This window comes from Euleptes europaea, chromosome 8 (genome assembly GCF_029931775.1).
Source record: "Euleptes europaea isolate rEulEur1 chromosome 8, rEulEur1.hap1, whole genome shotgun sequence".
NCBI classification, from domain to species: Eukaryota; Metazoa; Chordata; class Lepidosauria; order Squamata; family Sphaerodactylidae; genus Euleptes; species Euleptes europaea.
In genome coordinates, this window is record NC_079319.1 from 79,525,636 (window position 1) to 79,539,540 (window position 13,905).

At 40.7% G+C, this 13,905-nt stretch overlaps 1 protein-coding gene across 1 annotated transcript in view; it reads right to left on the minus strand.

The window, feature by feature from the left end:
• The window catches only part of JARID2 (jumonji and AT-rich interaction domain containing 2), a 235,764-nt gene that overhangs the window by 79,969 nt on the left and 141,890 nt on the right, over positions 1-13,905 (minus strand). The window contains exon 3 of the mRNA XM_056854075.1: positions 8,756-8,897. Within this exon, the coding sequence (XP_056710053.1) occupies positions 8,756-8,897 (142 nt within the window). The remainder of the gene's footprint in view (positions 1-8,755; positions 8,898-13,905) is intronic.

Consider the following 13,905-nt stretch of genomic DNA (forward strand, 5'->3'; position numbering starts at 1 on the left):
ACGGACTGTGCTGGAGATTGAGCTTATAACAGTTGCAAACCGTCGCGGATCCATTACTGAAAAGCATAGCAAGTTCCGACCTAAAGGCTGGCAGCAATAGCGCAGCCTGAGTAAGGGAGGGATTAGTTGAATTACCCCTCACAAAGGCTTCTTCTTGTGCTGTTATTGTATTGATCTCTTGGAGGGGGGTTGAAAATTACCATCGTGACTGCTTGGGGTCGATCCGGTATTTGCGGCAGCCGTTTCCATTTCTGGTGCTGCTTTTGCGTCTTTTTTAACGGTCGCTTTTTGCCTCTTCCTTTTCTGAGGTAAAAGTTCTCCCTCTTTCTTTCCCTCATTTTCTCAACCACTGTGGCTAGAGGAGGCAGTCTGGTCTTTGGCATTTTGATCTGTTGTATGTGTGTGTGTGTGCGTAAAGTGCGGTCAAGTCGCAGCGGACTTATGGCGACCCCTTTTGGGGTTTTCATGGCAAGAGACTAACAGAGGTGGTTTGCCAGTCCCTTCCTCCGCACAGCAACCCTGGACTTCCTTGGTGGTCCCCCATCCAAATACTAACCAGGGCTGATCTATTACTGCCTTGAATATTAAAAGACCAGTGGGCCGATCGTCCTCAGACATAAAGCCATCGTCATTTTTATCGTTATTAGAGGCCATTTCGCATTCCTTCACAGATAGAAATTAAACAAAGTAAAAGTACACAAATAACAAGGAAGGATAAAAGACAGAGAGAGAATATTTCTCTAATTTACAATTAGGCTACAGAGCCAACAGTCTCTGATGCTCTCCCCAGCGAGGCAGGATTCTAAACAGAAGAAAGGAGGGGGTATTCTGCCCGGGAGACAGGAAGTGAATAGTTGAGCCTGCCTCCCTGAGCAGGGAGCGGAAAACACCCAAGCTAGAAGATGCTCTCCTGCCTCAGAGAGAGAACGCCCCTGCACCGGTGTCTGTGCCACTTTATCATGGCGCAAAGTGGCATGGATGCCAGCACGGGGTCACACCAGTTCCTAAGGTGCTACCCCCCCCTTCAGGATTGCACGGTATATCCACATTTACAAATCAGTTGGGATTTGTCTTGAAAAGTTTTGCTATTTGGAAATTAACATAGTATTAATGAAATCATAATGCTTCTGAAAAATGCCTCAGTGCTGATTTAAACAACCACGTATTTACGAAATATTAATATATTAAAATATATTGTAGAAGCGTTAATATAGTTGTCACAACAAAATATGACCATCTCTTTTTTTTTTAAGTTTAGTTGCTTTAATGAAATAGGGAAGACCTTGAGAAGTATTCTTCATGACATCTGCATTGCATTGATGCCTGCACTGGCATTTTTTTTTTCATCTTCTGATGAGAAAGGCTCATTACGAACTAATATTAGATAATCTGAAATGAGTGCCAGTTCGTGTCCTACAGTTATTAATTTTTTAAGGCAAGTTTTAAATTTGACTATTAAGTTATCAGTTGTTGGAGGGGGGTGTTACCCACACATACCATTAGTTTTACTTATTCACGGTGTACTCCAAAAGGAACAAATGTAAGCACTTATTTATTTATGAGCCTCTCCCTTCCAAGTCAAGGGTTATAGATGCACACTTGAACAGGATTAAACCTCTTTATAGCTTATGCAGTAGGTGCTCAAAGAATTATGGAGAGTGTTCTTTATTAAGTTACACAGACAATTTGTCCCTAAGGAAGGTTCATAATTTAACAAATAGACAAAATATTTATTAAAAACCATACTATCACTGCTGAAGAAAATAGTGTTAGAAGTTTTGATAGAACAATCCTTCTGTTGCCTATCTAATCCCCAAAATATTTTTAGTGAACTCTAAAAGCTCATAAAGTCCTTTGATATCTGGAGAAGAAAAAAGATACTCTACCAATGGATAACATTAAGCCACAAGGAAATGAAGAAAATGAAATTCAGCACAAGTGGCTTGCCCCAACCTGATTCATCCATTTACCTGGGGTTAGTAATAACTCCTTCTGGGCAATATGCTGCCACGGGATAAAAGGAAACATGTAGCTGGAAGGATTAAAAAACTTTGTAGCACTTATCTACAAGGCTGTCACTACCTCTTTACATCTGCTTTGCCACCTGAATGGACTTTCCTAAGTCAACCTAGATGAACATAATGGGATATCATTCCCAATATATTCTGAAAAGTGCTAAAGTGCATGTTCATCTCTAGACACTAGAGAGGTGGTTTAAAAATGCCTTACATAAATAAATGGGTTGCTGGTTAAAGAAGTCACTTTGAAAAATGTTCTGCATTAGACACTTAGTTTTATAATAAGGACTTCTAAATAAGGAGATGGCTTGGTGGAAGGATTTGTACCCATGGAACTGGACTTTCTTACCTCCCTTTACTCGCTGCAGCCCAAAATAACCCTGGAATGTTGTTCCTGGATGCTGGAGGCAGCATTTTGGAGGGCACTTTGGGCTGGAGCAGGAGGGGACAGGGGAGAAAACCATGTTGTGGGGGCAAGGTGGGGCATGACGATCTCCTGGAATAACAACGGCTCTCCAAACAAGAGATCAGTCTCCCAGGAGAAAATGGCTGCTTTGGAGGGTGTACTCTATGGCATTATACTCCACAGACGTCCCTCCCACCCCCAAACCCCAACCTCCCCAGGGTCCACACCCAGATAGGTGACAGAAACAGAATCAAAAGTCTAAGCGCAACGTTCCAGCGACTCGTACATAGAGACAAAGAGAACTATTATAATAACCCATGTAAAGAAATAGAAGAGAACAAAAAAGGAAGAACAAGAGATCTGTTCCACAAGATCCAAGAAATCAAAGGGAAATTTAAAGCACAGTTAGGCATGCTGAATGATGAACATGGAAATACTTTAACTGAACAGGACAAAATAAAGAAAAGGTGGGAACAATACACTGAAGGACTATACAGAAGAGATGAAAGGATGACAGATTTCTTCCTAGAAGAATCTTTTGAAGAAGAACCGACAGTTTTAGAAAGTGAAGTGAAAGCTGCACTGAGAGCAATTGAGAGAAACAAATCACCAGGAGCAGATGGGATATCAACAGAGCTATTCCAAGCTACAGAAACTGAGTCCATCAAAATCTTGACAAGAATAGGCCAACAGATATGGAAAACAAAACAACGGCCCACAGACTGGAAACGATCCATTTACATTCCAATTCCTAAGAAAGGAGAAGTCAAAGATTGCAGCAACTATCGGACCATCACATTAATTTCTTACGCAATTAAAGTGATGCTCAAAATCTTACAGCAAAGGCTGTTACCATATATGGAATGAGAAATGCCTGATGTTCAAGCTGGATTCAGAAATGAAGAGGCACTAGAGATCATATAGCAAATATACATTGGTTACTGGAGCATACCAAAGAAGTTCAGAAGAAAATCAGCTTGTGTTTCATAGATTACAGCAAAGCTTTTGACTGTGTGGATCACAAAAAGCTATGGCTGGTTTTAAAGGAAATGGGTGTGCCACTACATCTGATCGTTCTGATGCGCAACCTGTACTCTGGACAAGAGGCCACAGTTTGAACAGAATATGGAGAAACAGAATGGTTTCCAATTGGCAAAGGTGTTAGGGAGATAAAATACATCCTTGTCTATCTCTTCAATCTATATGCAAAACATATAATTAGGAAAGCTGGATTAGATTTAGATGAAGGTGGAGTGAAAATTGGAGGGAGGAACATTAACAATTTGAGATACGCCGATGATACTACATTACTGGCAGAAAATAGCAAAGACTTAAAAAGACTACTTCTGAAAGTTAAAAGAAAAAGTGCCAAAGCAGAACTGCAGCTGAACATCAAGAAGACAAAAGTAATGACTACAGGAGAATTACACAACTTTAAGATTGACAATGAGGAAATTGAAATTGTTGAAGACTTTATATTCCTTGGCTCCATCATCAACCAAAAGGGAGACTGCAGCCAAGAAATCAGAAGGAGATTGAGATTGGGAAGGGCAGCCATGAAAGAGCTAGAAAAGATTCTAAAGTGTAAGGATGTGTCATTGGTCACCAAGATCAAGTCAATTCATGCCATTGTATTCCCTATTACTATGTATGGGTGTGAAAGCTGGACATTGAAGAAAGCTGATAGGAAGAAAGTAGATTCTTTTGAAATGTGGTGTTAGAGGAGAGTGTTACGGATACCGTGGACTGCCAAAAAAACAAATCAGTGGGTTATAGATCAAATCAAGCCTGAACTGACCCTAGAAGCTAAAATGACTAAACTGAGGCTATCGTATTTTGGTCACATTACGAGAAGACAAGAGTCACTGGAGAAGACAATCATGATAGGAAAAGTTGAGGAAAAGAGGAAGACCCAACAAGAGATGGATTGACTCAATAAAGGAAGCCACCGCCCTCAATTTGCAAGATCTAACCAAGGCTGTCAAAGATAAGACATTTTGGAGGACTTCCATTCATAGGGTCGCCATGAGTTGGAAGCAACTTGACGGCACTTAACACACACACACACACACACAAATTAAGGCTCTTGATGCTGTCTACATAATTTTAAAAAATTCTTAGAATTTGTGAACTGCTTTTCCTATGTGTCTGCTTTGGAAATGTCGGGATGTGATGTCACCCATGGGTCAGGAATGACCCAGTGCTTGCACAGGGGACCTTAACCCTTCCCCCCCCCCCCATGTGTGCAGTACATTTAACAAATGTTATCTCAGTAATGTTTCTAACAATCCTGTAAAGCAAGTTTGCATTATTGTCCCTGTTACGATGCTGCTATCATTATGTTTGCTACTCAAGACCAGCACACAATTATACACGATACAATTATTCTTTTGTGAGAACAACACTGTGGATAGAATTTATTACCTAAGTTAGTGCTGAACACTCGTATACAACTTTAGATGCTCATGTCAGACGTCTGAGTAGACATGGGTGTAACTCTTCCTAACAAGAAATATTTTCTTCAGAGGACTCATTTGCAGCAGGGGAACTCCTATGGGTGAACACTGTAGCATCTATTCTTCAGTAGGAGAACATAGGTGCTGATTTAATTAGGAACAATATTCCATCATCTCCTAAACCTGATTTATTACTGAGCAATGACCCCAAAGGTCCTTGCTTCATTATCTGGCTGATTATTTTTTCCAGTGTGCACAGCAACAACAGACACACAGCACTTGTGACATTACTTTAAAACACAGATACGCATACACAAACCAAAACCAGTGCATACGCTAGTTAAGGGAATGAGAGAATTGTAGCCTAAACATGGAATGCTCCTAGATTAAAACCCACATTTCAATGGACAGCAAGCCATGTGATGAAGCCTTGTTCAGAACCTCCTAGGAACAATTTAACCACTAGGGGGCAAACCTTCCTAAAATGCAAATTTAAAAAAATTAAGAGATGAAACAAGCCAAATTATTTGTATTTTACATTACAAAAACGACATAATCATCATTTACGTGCCTGCGAGTCCAGCAGAAATAGGAGATACAATGACAGCCGAAAGAAAGGAGAATGCATGAAAGTTAATCTTATATGTGATCAGAAATGCTATTAGTTGGTATGTAAGAGTTTGACAAGAAATTCCAGAGAGTTGCAAAAACATAATCTTCAGTCAACCCTATAAAGAGTACTTATCACATGTTCTGAATTCTGCACAGCTTGACATCAGAAGAGACAGCTCTTCTATCACCAGGTCTATTCTCCTGACCACTGTCTGGAGCACAGAAACATATTTTTGGTTCCACAGCCAAATCCTTTCTTGAGCGTGCTTACACTCCACACTAAAACCTGCACTACCCAATAATAAAGACTTCATTGTGATCAAGCACATAACATTAGTCTTGCCAAGATTTTGTACACAAAACACAAAAGAAAGATGTTAAAATAATATTTGCAATTTATTGCACTGCTTTGTAGAAATGACCTCAAAGAGACTGTAAAAATCGCAAAACATGGGGGGGGGGGAATACATTTATGAACAGGAACAATAACTGACAATTTAACTATGTTTTCAATAAAACTGACAATCTCTCAAAAATGTTTTGTTCCTTAGGGAATAAAGTTTTTGTCTTACTTGGATTCAAGGTAGACTCAAGACAGAATTGCTTCACTGTCCATATATACCCATGCGCCTTTTTAAAAAACTTATTCAGCTACTCTTATTAGGAATAGAAGCAAATCAATATTCCAAATTAAACTGGGTCTCTTTTCTTGGCTTTCAACTTTCTTGAGCTTTTGTTTATATCTTTAAGGGATTATTTAATGGGAAATGGAAACTAGTGAGGAGCCATTCATCTCAGCAAACTGATTGTGTCAACAAGCCTTGGGGAAGGAAAAGTACATAATAGAACTGCAGAAGAAAATATATGAAATGGAGAAATGGACAGAGCAGATATTCAGAAGGTACAGTCCAGAATCATAGAGAGAAAGAACTACTATTCCAAAGAGTATTTTGAATTAAAATAAACAGTATTTTAATTTAATGTTTTTAAAGTTTACTTTAAAAAAGGTAAAGGTCCGCTGTGCAAGCATCGGGTCATTCTTGACCCATGGGGTGATGTCACATCCTGACATTTTGTAGGCAGACTTTGTTTATGGAGTGGTTTGCCAGTACCTTCCCCAGTCAATCTTCCCTTTACCCCCAGCAAGCTGGGTACTCATTTTACCGACCTCGGAAGGATGGAAGGCTGAGTCAATCTTGAGCCAGCGACCTGAAACCGACTTCAAATGTTTTTTTGTTTTGTTTGAACCCTTTTAGTAATTTCTCTTTCTCTCCCTCCCTCCCTCTCATGCGTGCATGAGCACACATATACACAAATTATATAATTAAAATAGATTTGGCTTCCCCATAACTAGTTTAGACACTCGCCTTCTACTATTCAACATATCTGGAAAACAAAATAAACTCTTTTAGGTAACTGTACTTTGTGTTTCAAGTAATCTTTTGAGCCATGGCATAGCCTTTGGAGCCATGGCATAGCCTTTTTAGTAAGCCCCCTTTTTCTGAGGCAGCCAATTTTCTGTCTGAACTAGAGAAGGGAGAAAATCCCCATAGCTTGTTCTCATCTTCTAAGTGTATTTTTTCTGAAAGAGGCTGGCTGGAGCATCTCAATTTTAGTTCATATTTTGCACATTTAGGAAGTAGCCCAGATTGTAACACAATGAGTTCAACAAGGATGTCATTACTGACTTCTCAGAGATGGGAGCTAGATTGTTACTGTATTATCTCAGAGTAGCCCCCCTACTGACAATAGCCAGCATCTTTATAATGAGGTTCCCCCATACAGACAGCACTTGCTGATTATCTATGCCTTTTAAGCTACTGCCCTTTAGTTCCATTCCAAGTAAATCAAACGAAATGACACTAACATATCTTTCTTATGAAATTACACTATTTGTATGTAAGCTATACAATGACAAGCACAATTACTCTTCAGGTATTTGAATAAATAGTATGACTCCATGTTTCATTTAACAAGTCAACCACTGTAAAAAGGAAAGCACATGTTTTAGTAGACCCAAAGAAAGCCTTACAAGGCCATTCACTTCAGACAAATCTAAAATGATGAGATAAGGACATGGGAACAGCTTTACTTCCAAGTGAAAAGTTTACATAAAACAGGGGTGGGGAACGTCAGGCCTGGGGGCCATTTAAGGCCCGCGAAATCATTTGGTCTGGCCCTTCGTGGGTCCTGGCAGATCTCTAGCTCACAAGGATCGAAGACTGGCAATCTGCCCCCTCCGTGGACAGGAATAGCCTCTATTCAAGGCGAATGCGAGTTTGTTTTGCTTTTTCCCCCCTTGCAGAAGAGTCGTTAGCTATGGAGCTGCTAGGACCACCCAAGAAACTGTGTTAACACTTTCCCACCCGGGCCGTGGAGAAACGTATTCCCTTTGTACTACAAGAGGGCTGGCGGCGGAAGTGGCAACAATTGAGGGGTTAAAGGGGGCAGGGCCAGAATGTGCGTGGAGGGGGGGGGAGTTCTTAGCCAGTGTGTTCTCATTTCACCCCTGCAGGCGGAGATAGCAGGAGCCAGTTGTAGAATCCGGTCCCAACCATGCGGAGCAGGAGCAACTCCGGCATATGGCTGGACGGCTACATCTGGCTGGTGCAACAGACCATCCTGTGCCACCAGGTTGGGTGAGTGCGCCACCGGTTGGATGCCTGCCCGCTTGCCCGCGAGGGGGGTCATCTGGGGCAGCTGCCTGCTTGGGGCTTGGTAGGCTAATTTTTAAGTTGATAATTTTGTATGGCCCGCGAATGATATTATAAATATCCAAATGGCCCTTGGAGGAAAATAGGTTCCCCACCCGACATAAAAGATGGTACCCATTCATTTAGCCATTGTCAAGTATGTACTGATGTTGTTTATTAACCAACACACATATAGCTATTTTAACAAGCAAAGTGCTTTTTGGTCTTCAGCTGGTTTTTCATTATCACTGTTATCCTTTGTAGCCTCTGGTAAGGCTAAGATGTAGCAGCTTTCCCATGTACAGAGCCCAAACTACATAGAGATTTAAGCTCATATCAATCAGAGGCCTTAGTCCACACACACATTATCTGCTGGACCACACTGCACTATTCCTGTTCCAGTGCATATAGAGCACCTGTATGCAAATGAGCATTTAGGGGTAACTTGATTATAACTTTTGGTGTATCTTCTAAGCGTCATTAACTAATAAAACTACGTATAAACAGACTGCACTATTCAGCTCTTTCAATATGGAATGCATTTTTATTAGATTTATATTGGAATCTGACCTTTTCCTTGATGGCCCCTCTTCAAAATCTGAAGAACTAATATCATTGCTAGTGGAGGACACTTGCGACGCATCGTCCTTCTCATTCTCTAGCTGTTCCGACCCCAGTCCTAATCCTTTCGACGGGCCATTACTAAGGAGTCCTGTAGTTAAGAAAGATAAGATAGATTATTGTAAACAACAAAACTAGGAGCCAGTAAACATAGTCGCAGTAAATTTGTTCCAAGATACACAAAACAAAAAAAGTGCTTGCAGTGTAATTCAGAATTCTTTTAATGTTATATTACAATTCAAATAACACATAAAAGTGGTCCAACTTTATTTAATAGAGCAGTAAACATATTTAGCATTTGTTTGCTTTCTCTAGGTGCTTAAAGCATTTTATGAGCAATACCTTGGCAGTCTTTTTCTCAATCCTTCAACTGAAGTCAGAATTAGTATCTCCATTTTGCATATGGTGTGGAAACTGAGACCTCAGTGCCCAGTGAGTTCACAGCTGAGAGGAGATTTTGAGACTCTCTGGCTTGCACCTCACTCTCCTAGGGTCAAATTAGATATTACAGGAGCAGCCACATGTAGTTATGGTTGCCAGCTCGCGGTTAGGAAAGACCTAGAGATTTTGGGGGGGGGGGTGTCTGGGGAGGGTGGGGTTTGGGGAGGGGAGGGACCTCAACAGGGTATAATGCCATAGAATTCACCCTAGAAAGCAACAATTTTCTCCAGGGCAACTGTTCTTGATCATCAGGAGATCAACTATAATAGTAGGAGATCTCCAGGGCTGCCTTTTCATGTGTAGGGTGGTCTTATTTTTACCCTGACAAAGGGTGCCCAGATGAAGACAGCTGAACCATCCCATTACTTTCTTTCCCTGTGCCCCATCACTTCAAGCAGTTTTCTCTAAGCCCAGCTTCAGCACTGAGCAATGGGGTTCCCTTCCCCTCAGCTATGTAGCCCTTCTCATGGTAAACTAAGACTCTCCCCCACACCCTTTATATAGATGTAAGAAGGGCAAATAAACATAGTTTTACCTGACTAGTTTGACCTTTTAATACCTATACCAGTCTGAGAGACTGAGCTGTTGAGAAATCCTCATTCTGCTTTCAGATGCAACATGAGGACTAGATTCCCCCCCCCCATCTTCCTACATATTGAAGATCACAGCTAACCTGACAGCAGTGCCAAAAAGTAATTTTGTTCTTCTATTCTGTGCCATTTCAAGCACAGGCATATACTGTTCTGTACTGTTTCCATTCTGTATCTCTATGTTTACTGCTTAGCATTTCACTAAACTAAAACTAATACTAAAGTGACAGGGATCAAATGAAACATTTTCATCTCGGAAGTACTGGTGGGGGCTGACATGGTCAAAACTCTCCTTTAACAATGGCATAGCTGATAACTCAGACAAGAAAATTTTAACTTTCCAATAGTGGGGGGGTCCATGCATCCAGGAGAGTTGAAAAAAAGTATGTACACTTATTTATGTATGTACAGAGCGCAATCCTGTAGGAGAGGCAAATTGGCCTAGGAGCTGGCGTGACCCCGTGCTGGCATGAGTGCCCTTTTATCCCGGGATAAGGGGCACTTATGGTGGCATGGGAGACATTCACGTAGGTAGCGGTAAGTCATGCTGCTGTGCGGGACTCCACTGCCAGCGCAGCCATGCTGGGAGTGGAATTCCAGAAGTGGGAGCATGCGTCGGCTTGGGGGGAGGCATTCCCAGGGAATTCCAGGGGATGGGAGTTTACATAAATCAGCTTTCAAACCCTTTTCACCCTGGGGACACTCCCTCGAGCCACTGGCATGGCTGCGCCACCTTTTTGGTGGTGTAGCCTCACTATTCACAATGGGGCATTTTGCCTGTTTCCATTTTACTTATTTTTTAAAAATACCTTTATTTCCTCCGCGGCTGCTGCGGATCTACCCCCCCCCTTCAGGAATAGGCTACCCATCTGCCTTTCTCACTGAGACTCAAGGTGGATTCCACAGTGTAAATCAATGCAATCAAATTAAGGTATCCACTACTCGACAAAGAAAGTAGTGTAATTTCCTATTGCAGATAACAGATAAAAATTTCTTTATAGTTACACTTTTATTATAAAACAACAGTTCTTCATAAAATGTCACAGTTTACATTATACTGGAGTTGCTGAAAAATTCATACATGGATTTTTAAAATAGCACAATTAGGTCTATTATACCCCTTTCTAAACTGCTTGGGGTTCACCTAGACACAGGAGAGCTAAGTAAAGTATTTACTTGTAAGGATTAATCTGTAAGTACATATTAAGGTAACCCCTCTGTATCCAATGTTTATTTTTTTTTACCAAGCTACCAAATAATAGACTATTAAAAATAAATAGGGCCTGGGCATGAAGCACAGCAGCTGAGTGACAACCTTGGCTATGGTATGAACAAAATATTTCAACACAAGGTTAAAATAAAATCCTCTTTTTTGTCTTGGGCAAGATTTGACTGAAGAAATGCTTCTAGCAAACAGCAGTTAAATACCAGTTCACTAAGCCACTCTAAAATTATTAAACATTTACAGTCCTGTTAAATCTATAGCAGATACTGCACCAAGTTATCATTTAAAAATGGCAATATATTACACGTTTAATATTTAACTAAGAATCTGTGCAAATCTAATCTCATGTAAGCATTTCAACTATGCCTTGGAGGAAAAAACGCTGTATTCCACATGGGTAGCCATGTTAGTCTGCACCAGCAAAATAAACAGAACACCTGTGTAGGGTTTGCAGGGGTGGGGACTTAGCTTTTCAGTGTTGTTTTGGGAGAATGCTAGAGCGTCACTTGATGAGATGAGAGCACTTCCAGGTCATGTCGGAAGTGACGTCATGGCACTGGCGCGTGGCCGGTCCCCACCATTTCCCTGAGATCTCCCTCTTTGCCAAACTTAGTGGTGAGCAGAGCGGTTGAAGGGCAGGAGTTCTCCCACTCCTAGTCTCTCCAGTCCAGCGGTAACTCCAAGAATAACAAAACTTATTCCAGTGTCAGAGCTCACTGACAGATGCATGAAATGATCAGATGTGTTTGTAACTAATGTTCAGATGTATCAATGCTCAAAGCGGTAGACAATAAAAAGGTCTGGGGTGGGAGAAGATGTTGCAAAGAGAGGCCAATTTAAAACAATATACAACCAAAAGAGTAATCAATCTACTATTGAATAAACATAAAACAGATGTAGTGCAGGGTAAAAGTATAGTGGTATAGTTGAACTAACTGCTCCATACTTTAAAAATATTATTTAATATGTGTCTTAAAATCTAACTTATCAGAGATATTCTCTCACCAACTGAAATGTTAACTGTTCTCTCTCTCTCTCTCTTTTTGCTGTCCATCTGTGCCCCCCCTCCAGCATTTGCCACTCCAAGATATCAGAAAATAGCAACAGTGGGACCACAAGCTGCTCTGTAAAACTAAGGCTATTGTGTCATTCTCCTGTCATGTATTAACATGACAATCTCGCAAGTTTACTAGTGGCATAATTCTCTTTATCAATTATTCTGTAATTGTTATTGATATTCGAATTGTGATTTTATTGTATGGCTCAAGACCTCCAGTAGAAGGAGCTTATTGTTAATAAAAGAAAGCTATTGTGGCATAGCTAAATTGTACAGTCTTGTCAAAAGGAGGGATTTCCACACATCCGTCGGTGGCAAAATTGTGTGTCCACACCCAATATGACGACTTCATAATGATTAATTAATTTTCAAAATCAATCACTGTAGCCTCAAACCAGTGCTCACAGTTCAAACCTGTGGTAGCATCCAGTAGCTATTTATAGTTAAATTTCTGCAGTCTTTTGTAGTATACAGACATAGTTAGATAGCAGTAAAAACCTTCAACGCACTTTCAATGCAATCCTATGCAGAGTTACTGCATTGGGTGCGGTGGAACACAGGCAGGATGGTTCTGCTGCAGTCGTCTTGTTTGTGGCTTCCTAGAGGCACATGGGTGGCCACTGTGTGAACAGACTGCTGGACTTGATGGGCCTTGGTCTGATCCAGCAGGGACTTTCTTATGTTCTTACTCCAGTCTAAACCCATTGATTTTAAAGGGCTTTGACTAGAATAACTCAGCAAAGGATTGTAATATTAGTTAACTATATTTTGCAAGTGGCATTGGGAAGGCAGTAAAAATTACGACATGGCTGCCTGGTGATAATACAGTCCACATTTTGCTGAGATTCAATTCACTTAAATTAGGTTAAATCCTACCAGTCCACTCGACAGGCAGGCAGCATTCTGCCAGTGCAAGAGCTTTCTTGCAGTGGTGGGTGGATTAGTAACTTATTTTGCTGGGTTTTGCAAAGTAGTATTTAACAAGAAACTGCAGTGTAAACTCTGAGCAACTTTAAACAGACACATAAATAAAAAGTATGCTGCGCAAAGAGGCTAGGAAAAGGATGGAGGCCCCCCACTTTGTCACATCTGATTAATTCTGTGCCAATTCAATTCTAAACACGAAACAATAGGAGACACTTTCTTATTCAAGTCAAATATTTAGAAATGACTCCAGTTCAGCAGGCAGCCTGAATTAAGAGCCCCATTCCAAAACTTTCCTTTCCCTTAAAGTCTATAAAATCTTCATTTTATATGCCATTACAGTTAAATTCTTCTGGAATCAAAAGCTCATGAATATCAGCTACAGTGTCAGTGTGTTTTTTAAACCCCTTTTAAAAAATCTCTTCTAAAAATAGAAGCACAAATTTCCCTCTAATAACAACAACAACAACAACAACAACAATAATAGAAGACTGATTCTCTGGGTCAGTGGTTCCCCTTCCCCCAGTAAGGAGTTGTACTGAAAAAACATTTTAAATGTTTTGATTTGTTCCCATTAATCAGTCCATGAGGTGCATTCAGTGCACAAGTCAATCAAATTACCATATGCAATCCTGTGCAGAGTTATTCCTATATAAACTCACAACAAGCTGAGACTGGAGCAACTCTACATAGTTACAGGAGAGGTTTGGGGCAAGGATAGGCTCACCAGCAGCATATGCCATTACCTATGGTGCAAAGCCAGAAGTGATATGTCAGTACAACACTCTAGGGTTTGCCCAGAACTCTATGGTGAAACCATAGAGTTTGGGGTGAATCCTAGAGCTTTGTCCCAATACAATGA